The sequence below is a fragment of the Morchella importuna genome (assembly GCF_003444635.1).
Source record: "Morchella importuna strain M04M26 chromosome Unknown Morimp01GS058, whole genome shotgun sequence".
Lineage (NCBI taxonomy): Eukaryota > Fungi > Ascomycota > Pezizomycetes > Pezizales > Morchellaceae > Morchella > Morchella importuna.
Window position 1 is genome coordinate 96,544 of NW_025763455.1, and position 19,304 is coordinate 115,847.

General features: G+C 50.3%; 6 protein-coding genes across 6 annotated transcripts; 5 read left to right on the plus strand and 1 right to left on the minus strand.

Annotated features, from left to right (window-relative positions):
- Window positions 1–1,322: 1,322 nt before the first annotated feature.
- Window positions 1,323–4,820, plus strand: LAJ45_11160 (uncharacterized protein; the record flags this gene model as incomplete). Its single annotated transcript, XM_046120670.1, has 3 exons — window positions 1,323–1,940; window positions 2,075–2,531; window positions 2,593–4,820. The coding sequence occupies 3 exons, from the start codon at window positions 1,323–1,325 to the stop codon at window positions 4,818–4,820; spliced, it is 3,303 nt and encodes a 1,100-aa protein (XP_045966127.1).
- A 1,692-nt stretch (window positions 4,821–6,512) lies between these two features.
- LAJ45_11161 (uncharacterized protein) lies at window positions 6,513–6,812 on the plus strand (the record flags this gene model as incomplete). The annotated part of the gene is made up of 1 exon (XM_046120671.1): window positions 6,513–6,812. One exon carries the CDS (start codon window positions 6,513–6,515, stop codon window positions 6,810–6,812), a length of 300 nt encoding a protein of 99 aa, XP_045966128.1.
- Window positions 6,813–7,584: 772 nt separating this feature from the next.
- On the plus strand, window positions 7,585–8,553 carry LAJ45_11162 (uncharacterized protein; the record flags this gene model as incomplete). Its single annotated transcript, XM_046120672.1, has 1 exon — window positions 7,585–8,553. One exon carries the CDS (start codon window positions 7,585–7,587, stop codon window positions 8,551–8,553), a length of 969 nt encoding a protein of 322 aa, XP_045966129.1.
- A 1,036-nt stretch (window positions 8,554–9,589) lies between these two features.
- LAJ45_11163 (uncharacterized protein) lies at window positions 9,590–11,144 on the plus strand (the record flags this gene model as incomplete). Its single annotated transcript, XM_046120673.1, has 4 exons — window positions 9,590–9,784; window positions 9,841–10,713; window positions 10,781–10,874; window positions 10,933–11,144. 4 exons carry the CDS (start codon window positions 9,590–9,592, stop codon window positions 11,142–11,144), a joined length of 1,374 nt encoding a protein of 457 aa, XP_045966130.1.
- A 1,391-nt stretch (window positions 11,145–12,535) lies between these two features.
- Window positions 12,536–13,570, plus strand: LAJ45_11164 (uncharacterized protein; the record flags this gene model as incomplete). The annotated part of the gene is made up of 4 exons (XM_046120674.1): window positions 12,536–12,553; window positions 12,619–12,756; window positions 12,823–12,859; window positions 12,921–13,570. The coding sequence occupies 4 exons, from the start codon at window positions 12,536–12,538 to the stop codon at window positions 13,568–13,570; spliced, it is 843 nt and encodes a 280-aa protein (XP_045966131.1).
- A 2,314-nt stretch (window positions 13,571–15,884) lies between these two features.
- On the minus strand, window positions 15,885–17,246 carry LAJ45_11165 (uncharacterized protein; the record flags this gene model as incomplete). Its single annotated transcript, XM_046120675.1, has 1 exon — window positions 15,885–17,246. The coding sequence occupies one exon, from the start codon at window positions 17,244–17,246 to the stop codon at window positions 15,885–15,887; it is 1,362 nt and encodes a 453-aa protein (XP_045966132.1).
- Window positions 17,247–19,304: the final 2,058 nt, after the last annotated feature.

A 19,304-nucleotide genomic window follows, 5' to 3' on the forward strand; every position in this document is an offset into this window, starting at 1 on the left:
GCTGCTTCTGCCGTTTGAGCTTACTCGTTCTAGGTTCCCGTAGTTTATGACATCTGCATTTCGGGCCCTATGTAGGTAAATAATGTATCTACCCCGCTTCTCGAACGAGGCGAACATAATCGGACGGATCAGAGAGCTTGGAGTGGAGCAGTACGTGCTCACGTAGTAAAGGCTCTAGTATCTATATTATTTTGGAGGTTACTAATTGACCTTAGTTTTTACTGATTTCAAGCTGAGGTCGTTCATAAAGGTGATGCATCACAAGTGGCGGCATGCATACATGTACGTTCGAGGGAACTGCCGATATGAAGTGGGCCAGCCCTGTTTAATACTCAGGCACCACTTATCTGCTGCGCAGGGCCCCTCCTTCGCAAATCGACCATGCGTGCAGGATGCAGGTAGACAAAAGCCTGATGAGAATCTGCTTAAGCGTTAGTCTAGAGGAGAAGTATCCATCTCTACGGGAGGAGGGGTAGGGAGATACATGGCTTTACCATACCACCGCATATGTACCCATCTCATCTCATCTTTTGCAAAAAAAAAATGTCAAGACGAATGAGAATATTATCACCCTGGCGTGGACCTTCTAAAAGAGACGAGCCGAACCAAAGTGAGTCCCAGCGAAGGAAGATGCTGCATAACGGCTTTTTTCCCATGGCTTCTCAATTAGACCAACCATCAGGTTTCATGAAGAAACTCGAGGGAAAAGGCCTCAGATGCCGGCGCCGACCGTTATCTTTTTTTTTTGCTCACGCACACTAACTATTCATAGGCCAGGGCGATGGTTGAACGAGGTTACTCTTAGACATGATTCACATCGGTTGGCAGCGGTTCCCCAGAGAATTGAGAGGATGCATTTCGTAACCATCTGGCGGAGAGAGGGACTTAATTACTGAGCCAATCACTGTACTGGTTTCCCTTCACAACAACTCACTCGACCTTAGAAATATGTACCTACATGATACTTGTAATATCATCACATGTACAGGGATTAAAGCGGTATCTTATCGGATCGGATCTCGTGATACCACCTTCTCGAATGAACAGTGGCCTGCAGAAAATCCTAGATTAATCGCAGGAAAGCGAGGGAAAGATATTTAAGAGAGTACCAATGGGACCAAGGATATCTGAGTACATTTTGTGGGAGCTTGTGTCTGTGTTGGAGGGTCTGGACCGAAAGTCATTCCATATATATCTAGAGATAAACAATTCTTTCCCCTCCAACGTCAACAACGCGTCTCCCAAAGGCTACCTCACTGTCTATACTAATTGCTGGAAACGCTCAATATTCAGAGGAGAAGTGAGAAGTTCAAGTCACAGATATGTCTCGCCGCCGTCGAGAGCAGTTCGAAGGGGCCCCACAGTCTCAGCCTCCAGACCCTTCCCAACAGCAACAGCAGCAGCAGCAACGTCAGCAGGTACTCCTCCACCAGCAGCATCAGCAGCATCAGCAGCACCAGCAGCACCAGCAGCACCAGCAGCACCAGCAACATATAGCGCAGCAGCAACATGTTACTCAACAGCTACACCATATTCAACTCCAACAGCAGCAGGAGCAGCCATATTATATTCCTCTCAGTGCCCCTCCTGTACATCCTCCGCCGCCACCCGGACCCCCACTTCTAGCTCAAGGTCCCCCACCTGTTGTACCATTGACAGCGCAATCACCTGAGCCACTTCGTTTACTCTCAGTCTTGGACTCACTGAAGCCCTTGGGCTTCACCTCCATATCCGACTTTCTCGTGCATCTGTTCACAAGCGAAGACCCCGCAGTCCGCCGGCGCGTAAGCCTATTCTACACCCATGGCGGTATCAAATCACTCCTCGAAATCTTCATGGCGTCCAAGCGCGCACGCGAGAATGGCGGAGATGAGATCGCTGTAGCGTGGGCTGGCGGTGTGTTCAAGGACGAATTCGACCTCGGACTCGTTAAGGGTGGTGTTAGTTCCTCATCCCATTATTCCGCCCTTTTCCTCCCCTGCACCCTTCCACTGTGTTTTATTCGCTGTTACCATTTGCTGCCACTACCCACATACTGCGAATCGTCATTTCTAAGAAATTTCCGTGCATATAGATCAACGTTGATGTCCGCGCCAACTCTACCGAATCCCGCGGACGCACGACTGGGGAAATCCTCAAGGAGGGCCTCGAGAACTTCGATTTGGTTAAGGTGCAGCGGCAATGCGAGCGCAAGGCACCATTACTATGGCGTCTTCTGGAAACCCTGTCTTCATCCGACCGTGAGCGAGTCGAGGTGAAAGTTGCACCACCACCGAACGACGAGCAGCCACAACAGCCAGCTTCAAAACGGCGGAAGATGGAATCTGGGCCTGGGGCCGTGGGTGTATCATCCGCGAACCCGCCCCTGACGGTTACGATAATGCTGCTATTACTCGCAAGTTCACAGGTCAGGAACAAGTTTCAGAAATGGCTTGGGCTCTATCTGTATGCCCAGGGTGTTCGAAAGGGGCCACTGAACTCGCTGCGGACATTAGGCGTAGGCAGCGAGGGAAAAGTCATCGGTGATAACGGTTTGTGCCCTGCGAAGCGAGGGTTAGGGTTGCGGATATGCCGATACTAATCCATCAACAGTACTTCGTGTGATCGGAGACGATACAAAAAAGAAATTACGTGCAGAGTTGGGTGGATCGGATCAAACACAGGTCAGGGGACCTGGCGCTCCAAGGACCAACCCAAGATCTACAAAACGCAAATCCCTTCTCACTGCGGAAGCCATTGTCTTGGAGCCAGCACAATCTAATCCGGATCCTTTACATGGGAAGAGACCTTTTATAATATCTCAGGCTACCTACCATCCCTCCCCTAAGGATCATCTCCGGGCCGATAACTTTGCGCCGTGTGCGACGATTCCATTTATTATAAGACTTCCCGTGGAGACTCCTGTTCTGACCAAAGGGATGATAAAAACCTCCTCCTTATATCGCAAAGAGAAATACTTTCCAACCGTCCTCACACCTGTTGTTCCGGTTGCAAAAGATCCACCTTCGTTCGGGAGTAATAGCGCAGGTTCTAACTCCGGTGTGGCGGCGTTCTACGGCTATCCATTTTCAAATTCTGCATACAGTACAACCCCAGGGTATGATGCACCTACACCAGCTCCAAACGGCGACTTTTACTATACACCTGCTACTCCAAGCGCTTCGGGGCCTACCTGGCCGGGCAACGCTAACCCCGGGGCTACAGGGTCTGCGAATAATGGAACAAGAATCTTGCTTACAGACGAGGAGGGAAAGGTATATTGGAAAAATCAGGCAAGGCGCAGTGTTTGGCGCGCAATGAAGCGGATGTGGCCGAAAGTTGGAGAAATCATTACAGAAGATGAAGTGTGTGAACCGGCCCTTAACCCTACCGCCCCCCCAGATATCGAGCTAGATATCAAAGACCCAGTTTCGCAGGTATCGGAGGAGGACCTATTTCCAATGCCGAGCATGAAACGCGTTAACCCCAAAAAGCCCGAAGAGCAAATGGCTGTACTGGAATTGGTCTCAGAATACCTTGGTTTCGAGACTAAACATCTGAAAGGCCCCAATGCCGGTGACCGCCTCTGGATCTGGGCTGGAAATCTTGAAACGATACAAGGATTAAAATCCGCACGCCATGCAGCACCCCCAGACTCGGTATTACACAACATACACCCGGTGCTCCAACTGTTTGATATAAGACAATCATTCCTCCTTGAGCTATTGAAGCAGCACTATGGAAAACCGAACGATAAAGATTTGACAAGTCTCTGTCATCACATGCAGATCATGAACCGCAAATTTCTCATTTTTGGGTTTTCAGTTACGGGGCAATATGCGGAGGGGCTTCTACTTCACTCTCTCGAGTCACATCTGATCGATTCGATTTTGAGCGTGACAAAGATACGTGAATCAGGACCAAAGACAAAACAGGAAGTTCTCGACATAATCACGAAGGTCTACGAGACCTACCTCGACTCCGAGACCGTAAAGGCCTACCAAGCCGTCACAGAAGCGACGAATCGAGACGAAGTCTTCGAAAACCACATGTTACTGATGCAGCATTCAATTGTGTACTTCTCTCTCCTGGAATGCACCGCCGCGGCATCAACAGACAACCTCTTGCACATCCTTGCCTGGATCGCGACCGCCTTCCAGGGCCTCACTTCAATTCGATCCACAAAGATGGCGCGAGAACTATTAGATCTCGTCTCCGGATTGCAAGGAGAATGGTCCAGCGAGATTCGAGCAGCTGTCCTTGGCTCCATGATAATTCCTAAACCTGCTGGGGCACCGTATCCTGTGCTTTCATCTCATTCCGCAGCTGCAAAGGTAGCCGGCGAGTACCATGAGGTTGATTTTGCGATGAAGCAGCTGTTGAGGCAGACAAAGACCGTCTTCGACCTGCGCGATAATCCAAAATATGACTTCTTCCGTGAGGTCGCGACGCCCAATATCAGGACTATCTCGAAGGTTGTCCGCAACGCGGAGGAGGCTCTAGGGACGGCGCCAAGGACGGCAAACCAGTGGAAGAGCCCTGCTGAGAATGTAGATCCTGACAAGGAAATACCCAAGCTTGTGAAAGAGCTTCGAGAAGGCCGGGTGGGCGAATGGGTTGCAGGGAGGAAGGCAAGCTTCAAGGTGGAGCATCTCCTGGCGAATGGCGAGGAAAAGATCAAGGGCGCGGGATTTTTGGAGGAGTTCTGCAGGAGGGGTGATAGGGCTGTTGTAGATGGTGAGGATGCGGCAGATGAGACGGAGCAGCTTGAGGGTGAGAAGGAGTGGAGGAGGAGAAATTTGTTCTTTGCCCCCGATTTCGGGTTCGATTGGGGTTTGTAAGGGGCGATGAGATGCTTTACATTTGTTAGTCGTTATTTTTCCTTATGTTCTATACCTGGTAATACATAAATGAAGGGGCGTTGGTACAATGTCTGGTATTAGCACTGAATCTCAATGAATAACCTTTTTTGCAACGTATTTATATTCACTGCGCTCGACCGTAATCAGAAACGTTGTCCATTACTTTACTCGGCATATAAATCTTGACACATCCCACATGACCCCAACCCGCTCGGGTGCCTCCTTCTGTCTCAAGTCTTAATCACAAAGTCTCACTCACGATTAATAATATGTTCTGTTCCTGCTACTTAACCACGATTTAGGATCAATCATTGACACCGCTTACTAATCACACCGCCACCTTTTGCGCCATTGAGCTGCACTCCCGTTAGCGTCATGTAATCTCGTTATATCACACACCTAAAATGGGGCCTAGGTCATCGTGTACTGGTACCGCTAAATCTCGAGTTATTCGGGGGGTTGCCAAGCTCAGCTGCTAAACTACATTTAGTTTAGATCCTGCAGAAGAGGGCTGTTTTATTGAAGATCTCTGCCTCTAAAGGTGAAGATCCTCAGCTTTTTGCCTTGGCAACCCCCCGAATAACTCGAGATTTAGCGGTATGTTGTGTGGATAAGGATATCCCTTCCGCTACAGTGTCCTTTAGGGTTTATGTCGCTACCGCATTAATTCGTTCGAACGGCCGGTCACACAAGACGTCGAAGTTGCCTTTTCAAGCTAATATGAGGGAAGATTAGGGGGCGTATTCAAGACAAATAACCAAATACGGGAATTTCAACGTCTTGTGTGACCGGCCGTTCGAACGAATTAATGCGGTAGGTGACGGTGTTAAATACTATTGGTATTGACGGTTTCACTATATCGCCACGCTGGTTATCGATACCGCCACTACTCTAGACCTCGCTGATCTGAAGCGTTGTGACTTGTATCAATATCTTCCTGCAGCCCATGTGGGCTATTTGTGACATCGTGTTATATTAACTAGAGCAAAGAGTCGCGGGATTAAAATGCTTTGAATATTTGCTAGTATAGTATACCGTAGGCATAGAAACATCCAGCCCTACTAGTATTATATTGGAATAGACACCAAGCTACGTATTCTAGGGGCGCGCAGCAGCAGCACTCTCAACAGTCACGACCCATCACTCGCCGCCTCAAACCCGCACTATGCCACTCCCACATGCACACCACCTTCCACCTCCACAGGTCCTACCACCAAACCTCGGCGGTTGGCCACCAAGATCAACCCAGAACCCCAACTAACAGGTAGAATATTCCCTCAACCCCCCCCCCCCCCAAAACACTTACCCTCCGACTCATGAAAGCCAAGTGTGGCGCAGCACAGGTGCCGCCGCCACACATGACGTACCTACTCTACTCTACTCTGGCCTTTCCACGATTCGCCACCCCGAAATTAATGATGGAAGCTTAAGATTGCAGATATAAACACCAAACAACTCCCGCCGCGGTTCTCAGGCCTCTTTGACCTGTGGACTTGCCTCGTTGTATGTTTCAAACGAACAAACGAACACACAAACGAAGCAAACAAACCCTCACTTCCTACACACCACAGTGCTGTATAACTCACCTACATTCATACCTACCTACCTACTCTACATAACCCACCTCTACAAACACAAACACAAACACCCCCCCCCCCCCACACACACAAAATGCCCATCCCCCTCTTCACCACCAGCGAGAAGCCCAACACCGCCGAGACGCAAACCTCGCCCCCCAACCCCACCGTGACCTCCACGCCCCTCACAAGCGGCAGCAACCTCTCCGAGCGCCGCAGATCAAGCGCGTCCGAAGAACACCACCAGCAAGCGCTGACCGCCTCAAGCTCAGGCACGGCGATGAGCGCGGCGAGCTCCGGCAGGGAGCGGACGAAGGAGGAGAGGGAGGAGGCGGACAGGCTGTATGAGGAGAGGATGGAGGAGGAGTATGCGAAGCGGGAGGGGGGAGCTTAGGAGGGGAGCTCCAATAATTTTGTGAGAGAGCTCGGTTTGTGAGAGCTTGGTGGTTTCTGGCAGGGATTACAGTTGTAGTTAGTTGGCTGTGGGTGGTGGCTGTTTTGTTGTTTCTGTTACTCCCGACTCACTCACTCAATTGCAAGTAATCAATCACTCCACCTCATCTGGTTCATCTGCCATCTACCATCTATCTGTCTATCGTCATCTCTCGTCGTTATCGTTATTGTGATATGCCAACTCGTGATTGAGCTCCAAGCTCTCCCTCCTTACCTCACCTGCGCTGCCAGGATCTGTCGCGTGCAGAACCCCCGTTGCGGTTGTCTGCATGGATGGATGGATGTCTAATACCTGGCCTGTGATTGGCCGGTGGGGGAGAGCCTCACTTGGCACTGACGTAGGGGGCTGTCTAATAAAGAACAGGAAAGGGCAGCTTTTCTTGTATGTAGAGTTGTAGGTAAGGGTATGTACTTGTACTAAGGTGCAATATTATGTAGGTAGGGGCTGGTCTTTAATACTCAATTGCCCCCTCTATAAAACCTCCCAGCGCCTTTCCCTGAGATCGAATTGAATATCCAGACTAGAGTCACGATACTCAGCTTGCATTGTCATTGTCTGTCCGACTACTACCTATATAATCACCTGTTAACCACCCGCCCTATAAAACCCTACAAACCCCAATTAATTGCCACCTGAATATCGAGCCATCTATAATCCCCGCGGTAGAAAGAAGGAAAGAAAAACAACAACAACATACCAATTGCAGCCCAATATGGTCCTCGTCTACCTCAAGAACCTCCTCCTCCCCTCCCAAAAGCCCTCCCACCACCACGAAACACCCCCCCTCCTCCCCACCACAGACCTCCCCAAACACTACGGCAGCAGCACCCGCGACACCACCACCAACTCACCCTGCCGCCAACCCTCCTGCCCGCGCCGCACCTCCCAGAAATCCTTCTCCTCACCCCCAAACACCAGCACCTCCACCTCTTCCTCCACCCCGTCCAAAAAACCCTACATCGACCCCCGCGTCCTCTCCGACCTAACCATCGGCCTCTCCGACGGCCTCACCGTCCCCTTCGCGCTCACCGCCGGCCTCTCCGCCTTCAACGACACGACCGTGGTCCTCTACGGCGGCCTCGCCGAGCTCATCGCCGGCAGCATCTCCATGGGCCTCGGCGGCTGGCTCGCCGGCCGCGGCGAAGCCGCCTTCCACACCAACACGCTCGCCGCCACGCGCACGCTCGTGCGCACCAACCCTGACGCCGTGCGGCCGCTGCTAACGGGCGTGTTCCGGCCATACGGGGTTGCCGAGGGCGCGCTGGAGGGCGTGGTGGAGGGCTTGCTGGCGGGCGAGGAGGAGGCGCTGGTGCGCTTTGTGATGCAGTTTCACTATAATCTGCCCGCGGTGGAGAAGGAGGAGGTTGGGGGGAGGACGCCTGTGTCGAGCGCGGCGACGATCGCGGCGGGGTATTTTTTTGGTGGGTTTGTGCCGTTGGTGCCGTATGTGTTTGTGGGGAGGGGGGATGTGTTGGTGGGGCTGCGGTGGAGTGTGATTGTGATGGTGGTGTGCTTGTTTGTGTTTGGGGGTGGGAAGACGGTGCTGGTGGATGCAGCGGAGGAGGGGAAGAAGAAGAATTGGGGGAGTATCGTGAGGGGGGGTGTTGAGATGGTGCTTGTGGGCGGGGTGGCGGCGGCGGCGGCGATGGGCATTGTGAGGGCGCTGGGCGGGCTGTCCTGAGCAGAGACGTTAAATTCCTGGGAGGAGGACTGCTAGACCTCTCTCTCTCTCTCTCTCTGTGGGATCTTTAAAAAAAAAAAAAGCTTCTTGGGCGTTGGTACGGAATATATCCTTTTCTTTCTGCTTGTAGTGTTGTTTACTCTTATAGCTTAATTGTAACATATATATATTAGCGGTAGATTCATGGTGTGTCACTCGGTTCCGTAAATTCCTTTTTTCTTTTAGTGTCTGACTATTACACACTGGCCCTGCCTGTATTGTTAGATTTGCTAGTTTTTTTTTCTTCTTTATTTGGGTCTAGAAACGATCTTATACGAACTTATAAATTCAAGTCATATAATCCTTTCCTCTTTGGAGCGAAAAGTGATGGGCTCGAGGACGCCAAGCTAAGAGAACCAAGCTGTGATGTTGAGAGTAGTGAGTGAGTGCTTCATCGGGGTCGTGCGCTAGAGTGATCCTGGGGTGCATGTTACTACCAGAGCGCAGGTCACAAGTAGACAAACACGCGTCTATATGTAGGTATCTATATCACCACCGGACTCGTTATCCCCATGAGGTGCGTACTTCCCAGCCTTCGTCCGTGCCACGATATTCCTCCCTCATACGCAATCACTCGAACCCACCCCCACCTGCTAGTTCCGTAGCTATTTGTCAGCAAGGACCCACTTTCATGCTTCCCCCCCCCCCCCCCCCCCCCCACTACTCTACCGGTCAGTGACTACCGGTTACTCGGCTAAGCCCATCCCATGCAGCTTTAGAGTTATGCAAGCATCTTTACTTGGACAGGGTATGTAGTACAGGTAGCTTAGGAGTCGACGATTTTTTTTTTTTTCTTTCTTTCTGCTTGTTTTGACTCCCTTTAAATATTTGCAGCTCCTCGGTGTTGTTCCCCATGGGTAGTCTCGAGTGCAAAATCGTGAGATACTTTTGACGTCAATTGAGTTCCCAATTAATCGCAACTCCACACACACACACACACATACACAAAAAAAAAGAGAAATATCCGTTGGTGCACATTAAAAAAGGAATTAACAATATGGACGAGAAACCGGCCCCAGCTCCGGTCAGCGATGATAATGTCGTCGGACAGGCAGAAGTCAATGACAACAAGGAATTGCAAAAGACCGTTACTGAAGTCAGCTTTGTCGATGTCCCCCCTGACGGAGGATATGGCTGGGTCGTCGTCGGTTGTTGTTTTATGGTCAACGCCATGACTTGGGGTGTAAACAGCGTTCGCCACCCCTCTCCCTCTTCTACAAATTCCATCAATAGCTAATTAGTGTGCAGTCATACGGGGTGTACCTTGCCCATTATCTTTCATCCAACAAATACCCGAATGCCACCCCACTCCAATATGCCTTCATCGGCGGTCTCTCGGTATCCCAATCAATGTTCATTGCGCCCGTCGTCACCCTGCTCCTCCGCCAGACATCAACCCGGACAGGCATGGCCGTTGGGATAATCCTTCAAACCGGCTCCCTGATCCTCGCCTCCTTCTCTACGGTAATCTGGCATCTCTTCCTCACGCAGGGCGTGCTATTTGGCTGGGGCCTCGGTTTCCTGTTCACCTCGTCTGTCGGGACAATATCGCAGTGGTTCAGCAAGAAGCGGAGCCTGGCGAACGGAATCACGTCTGCGGGGAGCGGCATTGGCGGGCTGGTGTTTTCGCTGAGCATCCAGAAGATCATCGAGACGATGGGGGTGGAATGGGCGTTTAGGATCGTTGCTATCTGTGTGTTTGTCACAAACACGGTCTGTACGCTGCTGATAAAGGATAGGAATAAGATTATTAATCCGAACCAGAAGGCGTTTGACTGGAGGCTGTTGAAAAGGCTTGAGTTCCAGCTGGTGATGGGGTGGGGGTTCCTCTCGATGCTTGGATATATAGTGATTCTGTTCTCGCTGCCGGACTATGCGGCGAGCGTGGGCATGTCGAAGCAGCAGGGGAGCATATTAACCGCCATGCTCAACCTGGGGATGGCGTTTGGCAGGCCCCTAGTAGGCATCGGGAGCGATCGGTACGGCAGGATCAATATAAGTGGGGTGATGACGCTGGTGAGTGGGCTGAGCTGCTTCTTCATCTGGATCTGGGCGAGGAGCTTTGGGGTTGCCATACTGTTCAGTCTGGTCAATGGAGCTGTTTGTGGAACGTTTTGGACGGTGAGTAACATGCATAAGTATTCCACCTAGCTGCTGTGTAAGATGTTGAGACCTTGTGTTGTTGTAGACAATATCGCCCGTCACTGTTGAGGTGGTGGGCATCAAGGAGCTTCCGAGTGCATTATCCCTAGTATGGCTCTCCATAGTTCTACCCACAACATGTAAGTCCTTCTTTTCTGTCTCCTATTAGAACACACTAACGTCAATATCCTTCTGTAGTTTCGGAGCCAATCGCCCTCTACCTCCGCCGTCCAGGGGAATATAATGCATACCTATATCCGCAGATTTTCTCGGGAGTTTTGTACATTGGTGCAGCAGGGTGCATGTATGCACTGCGGGTATGGGCCCTCACGAAACAGGACCAGAAGTTGGAGGGGGAGGAAGATGGTGAGAGGAAAGGCAGTAGATGGTGGAGACTTGCGAAGGTTTAGGAGAAGAAACAAAGGTGATGGATTATGAATGATAGATTATTTTTTTAGATAATAATGAGCTTAATTGATATAATGTTATGACTTGCCAAATTATTGATTAGATGAAGTCTGGTGAAGCCCTTGATCGAGTACAGTAATGGAAGATGACGTTAGATGGCAGGTGTACATGTACGCAAGAACGTAGGGCCGAGAAACGTCTCTTTTCGTGGTGTCTTTTGCCGTAGTCTAAGGGCACCCGTAAAAAAGAAAAACCGCACTAAGCATACGTTTCAATTGAATGTTCCCCCCATCTCCATTCACTATACTTTTCATCAGGGTCAAGTTTTGCAAAAGGTTGCATTGATGGCAGCCCCCATGGCTACAACCCCCACCGCTTAATTGAACCATGGACCTTCGATAGGTACAACTTGGCACAACCACTCGGTGTATCCGGAAGGCGAGTGTTAACCGGTTGGCCACTCGCCCATGTGTGTTGTGGGCGGGAAATGGTATTTAAACGCAACGGCTGATTGCAGATAACTAATGCTATTCCTATTAGGTGAGCTGTGATACCGGCCATCAAATATTAAGAAGCACCCTCGATTTGCATCATTTACCATCACTCGGAGGTCTTAAGACATCTCGTCTTATCCCAGGCCAGTTGTCTCGTACCCATCAGTACACAACCCAAACCAATGCCTCATCAGGAACTCACCACTTTGAAGAAGATTTTCAATCCGCCAATTACAACCCCAGACGCAGAGAACCTTCCCCAGAACAATCTGGCCCCTGGTAACAGAAAAGATCTCCACCAGGGACCTGGTCTTCACTCGATAAAGCTTAGGCAGATACCACTGCTGCGGGTACCGGCTTGTTCCTGGATAAGCGAGCGGTTATCAGCTTGATTGTGGTTAGAGTTGAATAGTCACACGTGGCGGTTGAGGTGGCGGTGCAGAGAGTTAGGACTCGCTGAGGATAGCGGTGGGGGATGTTTCGGGGTGTGAATTGTTTTCCGGGGGGGGTGGTTTTTGAGGTTGAGATAGGGGATCGTGAGATCTTGCTGGAGCTTGAATATGTGATTGTAAAGACCCTCTCTCTCTTCAATCCTCTGTATGAGCACTTATTAACCTTGAGGTCTTGAGGATAGGCAGAACTACGGATTTGAAACATTTAGCCCCCGAAATAGTTTCTCCACATATGATGGGTGGCGTTACTTATCGATAAGATAAGAATCTGATAAAAACTCCCGCGCAATGACCTCACACCTAACCCATAGACCTTCGAAAAAAAATCTCAACGACCCACCCGCCCTGAAGATCAGAATAAAAGCTCCAGAAAAGGCTCAGAAAACTTCTTTCAATGCTCACCACTCATCTCCCCTTCATTTCTCGCTCTTCGATATACCAAAAACTATGTCTGTCAACATCATTGTAGGTTACCTCGAGCTGGCGGCTGAGTACATATATGCAGAAGTACTGACAATGGGGATCTTTAGGCTGGCCCGGTAGCGGGTGTTGTTACTTGCTTAATGTTCTACCCATTTGACACGATCAAGACGCGTCTTCAGTCTCCCGAATATCGTCGAGCGGCCCAGGCGGGAGTCCAGCGGATACGGCTTCAGGGATTGTACCAGGTACGGCCCGTGCGCATGCCGTTCGATTGACATGGAGTACAGTAACTAACAAGAATATCAATCTAGGGAATCGGGCCAATTGTTCTAGTAACATTACCAGCATGTAGGACCTCTAAACCCCCTTTAATTACACCAATTCTAAAGTGACAACTAATAAATTACAGCGGCCGCCTTCTTCACATCCTACCAAAAGAGCAAAGAGCTGCTCCGGAAAGCATTACCCTCGCTCCCGAGCCCCATAATAAATTGCGCCGGCTCCTCGATCGCAGAAATGATCGCCTCGGCCGTCGCCACGCCTGCCGAGGTCATAAAACAAAACGCACAAATCCTCTCCGGCGGAGGCACCAGTACCAGTCTCCAAGCGCTACGATTAATCGGGCGGAATCCCCGAGATCTCTGGCGAGGGTATACCCTCCTCGCAGGCCGCAACCTCCCCTTCATTGCGATCCAATTCCCAATATACGAAGAGCTGAAGGTGCTGCTAGGCTCAGGGAGCGCGAAAGGCGACCTGTGGGAGACGGGGAAAGTCACTGGGTTGGCTGCGATGGCATCTGGTGGTGTCGCGGCGTGTCTGACGACGCCAATTGATGTCGTGAAGACGAGGGTGATGTTAACGGCTGGGAATTTGGGCAGGAGGATCGGTGCCGTGGAGACGTTTAAGGACGTGTGGAAGACGGAGGGCGTGCGAGGAGTGTTTAGAGGAGGGGCGTTGAGGACTGTATGGACATCAATAGGGAGTGGGGTGTACCTGGCCCTTTATGAGAGCTTGATTTCTTATGGGGGGGATAGAAAGGCGTTGGATGTTGACATTTAGAGGTGGAAATAATTAATGTGCGGGGAATCTTTGTTTATAGCTGGGTGTTGATAGATAAAATATAATTATAAATATAGTACACATAAAACTACTCCATATATCTCCATCCAAAAAATATTTACATTTACAGCTATCCTCGGACTTAAGGCTCATTCTAGCTTTCGGTCAACCAATCACTGAAACCAAACATAGCAAGGGTTGAAATAGTAGCATGATGCAAGATATACGCTAGGCATGTGGTGGCCCTAGTGTCTGCCACCAACCCGACAGTGATCGAGATCAAAAAGGCAACGGGAGGTGGCATATTACGCGGATAGAACGAAGGAAATCCAAGGCCATATACCGAGCGGTGACAGTGGATAGTATCGAAAAACACTAATAGCAAACAAGTCTAGTGTGTGAATGCACCCAAGACAGCGGTAGAAAAGAAGCCCAAATCCACCCCTTCGAGCCCTCCTCCCAACAAACCCACCGAACCACTACAGAAATGTATTTCGAATTCTTTCCTCTCAATACTGGCAGCACTAGTTGAAAAATCTGTCACCGAGCCCCGCGGCCACGGCAATCTATTCTCTGTTCTATGCATATAAACAGCGACCTTCGCTAGGACGATTCTAGCGCCCTAGTCCCTCCCAGATCCTTCAGTCCTTTATATCCTTCTCCCTAATGATCCGAGTTCTCACGGTCCTTTTCAGATCTCTAGGCCCGAAAATAATCGCGCCGGTCATTTAACCTGTACCCTTTTTCAAAGGTATGAGATATCATGTAGGTACATATATGCAGCATCTCCACGTGATACACAGCACCTGGTATTATCAGAACCACAAAAATATTTGCCAAAGTGGGAGAGTCCGAGCGAGTGATGACCCATGATCTAGCCTAACACTCCCTCATCCCCTCATCCCTCGTCCCCCTTCCCTCCCTCCCTCCCTCCCTCCCGCAAGGCCGTATGCAGATGTGACACAAACCACTTATTTCTCACCCAACCAGACACCAATCTCCCTCCCCACGCAGACACCCACGACAAATCTCCCCGCCCCCATCTACATGTAACAGTACGTACCCGGGCACGTGCACGCCAGTGGGTTAGGTGTTGGGTGATGTTTTTGGCGACCAGTTATAGGGTTCAGTTGTGCGGAGAAGCATCCGCTGGTGGTTGTAATAGCACTTGCATGTCACGTCATGTCATGCTCTCGTGAGCGATCGAGTGTGCGGGTGGTGTAACGATCGTATACGGCGTCAAAAGTAAACATATGTAGGGCAGGAGAGTAGAAGTAGAGCAAGAGTGGCCCACGATTTTGCTAGTATTGAATTATATTGCTGTACGAAAAATGGTGAGTGATTCTCCATGACCGAAGCGTAGGCGCGCCTAGGGAAATTATCGTGTAGGGTTTGGAGGGAGCGAGTGAGGTCTCAGTGGTTGTTGTTGCCCGCCAAGCTTTCGGTAGCGCCTGGGCCGTGACGTAGGTAGGGAGGCGGACCACACGGACGCGAGCGAGCTCTAAACATCAACATATCAACACATCTCATAACAAAAAAGCTACATCTTCATGCCCGAAAACGAGACTGTTGTCTTTTTCAAATCCCCATTCTTTATTGATCTAGGTATTTAGGTATTTAGGATTTAGCAGTAAAGACCACGAGACAGAGTAAGTAAAAAAAAAAGAAAGAAAAAAAAAAAGAGGAAGAAGCTAGTTACATGATAATGACATCAAACCCATACAAAAAAATATATCCTGCCGCCACGGCCCTCTTCTCCTTCTTCTCCTCCTTCTTCTTCTCCGCCTTCTCCTTCTCTTTCTGCCCCACTGTCTCGAAAGTAACATAACAACAACATTCCACCAAGTAAATTTTTTGTCCGCATTCCAAGAATGATAAAAAAAAACAATTCCAAACGATACATAAGGAATGCAAACTCCACGTACAAAAGGAAACCGATATCCCCCTCCCTCGCTCCCACCTACTACTCCTTGCAATTGTCGTCTCATCCCCAGTTCATTCGCTCACAAAGTACCCGATACTCCAAGTCGTCAAGTCTCAACATCGTCATTCATTACATCCTCCAACTAACCCTAATTCTCTCACGAGCATGCATGCCATGAGAAGTTGACAGAATAATAAGAAAAAAAAGGGCAACAAAGATATCATGATTGGAACAAGGAAAACATAACAAATTCTCTCATTTCATCTTTGGCACACTCAATAAGGAAAAAGAAGGAAAAAAGACAGAAATCATCAAAAATCATACAAATCGAATTGAATCATTTCATATCCCCATACGTCGTTCCGCCGCCTCACTCGCTCTCAGTGTCCACTACCGATGTCCGGGGTGGTGTCCTACATGGTGCCCTGCGTGGTGTCCGGGGTGGTGCGAGCCCCCAACGTGGTGCGAGCCCCCAACGTGGTGCGAGTTTCCAGGGTGTCCCGAACCAGAACTGCTGCTGCTGGAGCTGCTGCTGGAGCTGGAGCTACTTGATGAGGTAGAGCTGGTCGAGCTACCAGTCTGACTGGCAGTTTCAGAAATGTACTCGGAATCGTACGAATCTGAAGAGGTTGTGGAGTGCTTCTCGCTCATATGGTGGGTTTGGGTCTTCTTTGTAATGAAGATTGATGTCAGACCCGCAGCAGCTGCACCCATCATTGCCGCAAATCCACCACCACCGTGTTGACCTCCGTGTTGACCGCCATGCTGACCGCTGCTAGAGTGATAACTGTGTTGAACCACTCCGGATGAACCGTGACCAATAGCTCCGTGGCTGCCAGAGTAACCGCCGGAAGCAGAGTGGTGTCCTTGCTGGTGGGTGGTGGTGGTTGTCGTTGTGGTCGTCTTCTTCCTGCCCCACAATGCACCGAGAAGGCCACCAGTGGCAGCGCCAGCGGCTGCGCTACCATATCCGTGGCCGTGGCTGTTGCTGCTGTGGGATTCGTCGATAGCGACAGTTTCGTGCCTGTGCTTGTTACCGAACAAACCAGCGAAGCCACCACCGCCCTTCTTCAAGCAGCAGCAAAGCAATAGCAATGCAAGCAGGAAAAGCGCACCCAAGATACCACCAACAATACCACCAATCTGCGCACCGGTCAATCCACTCCCGCCGGTAGAGTTACCACCGACTACACCACCGTATCCAAGATCTCCAGTTGCTACAGGAACCATGAAGGTGTTTGTTCCGGTGACGGAGGGAACCATGATCTTGGATCCAGAGATATCACCGCCAATGACACCGCCATTGGAAGACTCGGTGGGTCGTGTTGGGGGAGTGAATGCGCCTGAGGTGTAGATGTAGTTTGACGAGGATCCGGATCCGGACGGGTTCGCAACTGGGGTGGTGTAGGTCAAAGACCATGTTGTCGTGGGCGCAGCAGACACAGAGGCACCGGCAAAAGACGCAGAGTATACGGTTGTCACAACACCGACGCTAGTGATCGTTGTGGTGAGGTAGTTCCACCCCACTTGGGAAGGAGTTCCACACTGTCCTGCATACCAGCAGACCTGGGCAGACGAACAGCAGAGACTAGGGTTAGCATCTGAACCACAGGAAACCTGGTTCGAGTTACAGGATTGTGAGCCTGACTGGGGCGCTGGTATAGGGTTGGCGAAGGGTACTGGGGTGGACGAGCATGTGTGCAGAAGGGTAAATAGCAGCGACAAGAGTGTCGGAGCGGTTCGTAATCTCATGATGGGCGATATATGGGGGAGGGGGGAATTGAGTCGTAAAAATCAGATCAGGTCGTTAATCGTGAGAAGGAGGAGTTCGTGGAGTGGGTTGCAGCGTGAAAAGGTGCAACAAAGGCGAGTCTGAGAAATTTGGGGAGGTTGGTTAGCGGCTGAAACGGAACGATAATAACTCTTGCGGCATAAGAAAGGAAACGGTGCAACAAACCGAGCAGTTACGATGACCAACCAACAATGGATTGATGGGTGGTTGGAATCGTATGCAGGTACGACGACGAGGAAGAGGAAGAGGAGGAGGAGGGAGGAGGGAGGAGGAGGGGAAGGAGGGAAGAGAAAGGGACGAAGGAAGGGGAGGGAGGGACGAAGGGAAGGAGGACGGGAAGTAGAGAGAAGATGGGAAAGGCAGAGAAGAAAAGATGTGGGAAGAATAGAACCTCAAGCAAGGAAGTCACTTGTTCCGGGCTTACATTTACCAACCTCCCCCGTTATTGTTCGTTTTTTTTTTCTCCACTTCTTTTTTTTCTTCTCTCACCCTCCCTTCTGCCTATTGTTGCGACAATTAATCGGTTTCGAGTGGAAAAATCGAGAGGCCGGGAACTTTCCCTATCCCTCGCTCTTACATATGCGCCGCCCTACTCTACTTGGGGGTTATGGTTATGGCAGTGGTGGTAGTACTAAGCGGTACTACTCTACTATGAGTATCATACCCACCCCATATCACACACCATAACATAACATAACATAACAATAACATATGTATGGGGAGAGGATGGTGGTCTGGCACTGGATCTACCCAGCTTGACCAACGCTATCGTTACTCTCAGTCTCTGTTCCTCGTTCCAACCAGCCAGCACACATCACTCCCGCGTTGCACTTTCACCAAACAGGAAAGAGCATCACACCAGCGTTGGCGAGACAACCACACTCCCACCCTCCAAAAAGTAGCGTAGGCAGGCCTTATGGTGCCCTGGGATCAATAGCCATAGCAGGGGTTCTACATCCTTTACACCCCAGAGACCCCCCAGGGGTCTTGGTTCCTGTTTGAAGTCGTTTCTACCCAACCTCTGTTTTTTTTCTCTACCATACAGTTACTTCCCACTCTTATCCCTTCCACTCCCCTCCACCCCCCGCGCCAACCACAGGTCCAACCCCCCTCCCGGAAGGAGAGATGTGTCCGCCCGGAGCTGAACAGGTTTGCTGTATCGAAACACTCTCAGCCTAGGATTGGGGGCTCTCGTGCCGTGTGTGGTACGCAGCGGGATTCATGTCCGTTTCTTACATGGAGTACCTTTACCTCTCCTCCCATTCCGTGACGTGGGGATTGCGTCTCTACTTTATCTAATCTACGCACCTTTTTTTTTGCTTGTAGATGGATAAATCATAAATCTACTTTTAAACTGAGGAAACGAATGTTTGGACCAATTACGTTCTTATCTGACGGAGTAGCCCAAACACGTGTTGAGGCTCTCCATCTAATAAAAGCGAGGCTACTAACCCTTTCGCTAAAAAATTTGGCGAAACTAGCGCCCATCACTCTCCAAACAAACCCCAACCCACATCACTTTCCCCAACCTCCCGAATTTCACAAAAATGACGGTCCTGGACAGTGACAACTGATTCGACGTCAACAAGAAATTTGTTTCGCCGCGAGCGACAAAAAAATGGTTCATCCACCCCCCCCCCCCCCCCACCCAACCTCCCCAATTTTTAAACGGGGCAAGGAGGCGAAAAATCTATTCCGGTACTCCAAGCCGATAACGACGGGTTGTACTCCATATACTGATCTAGGGTAATGGCCATGGCCTTGGAAAGTTAACTCGAAGCCATCTTTCCCAAGGGCCTGGGTGATGTGACGTCTGCTGTCATGTCATGTCATGGCCCTACCTACCTGCTCTAGAGTAGAGGGGGGTCATGTAGGTATGCGGAGAGAAGGGAGGGGGCGGGCAAACCGTTATGCACTTTCATCGTGGGGAAAATAAATAAATAGATCTCCTTTGTACGCGTCTTTTTTTTTTTGTTGTTCAAAAGAAACGATTTTTTTTTTCCTTGACGTGGGTGTGG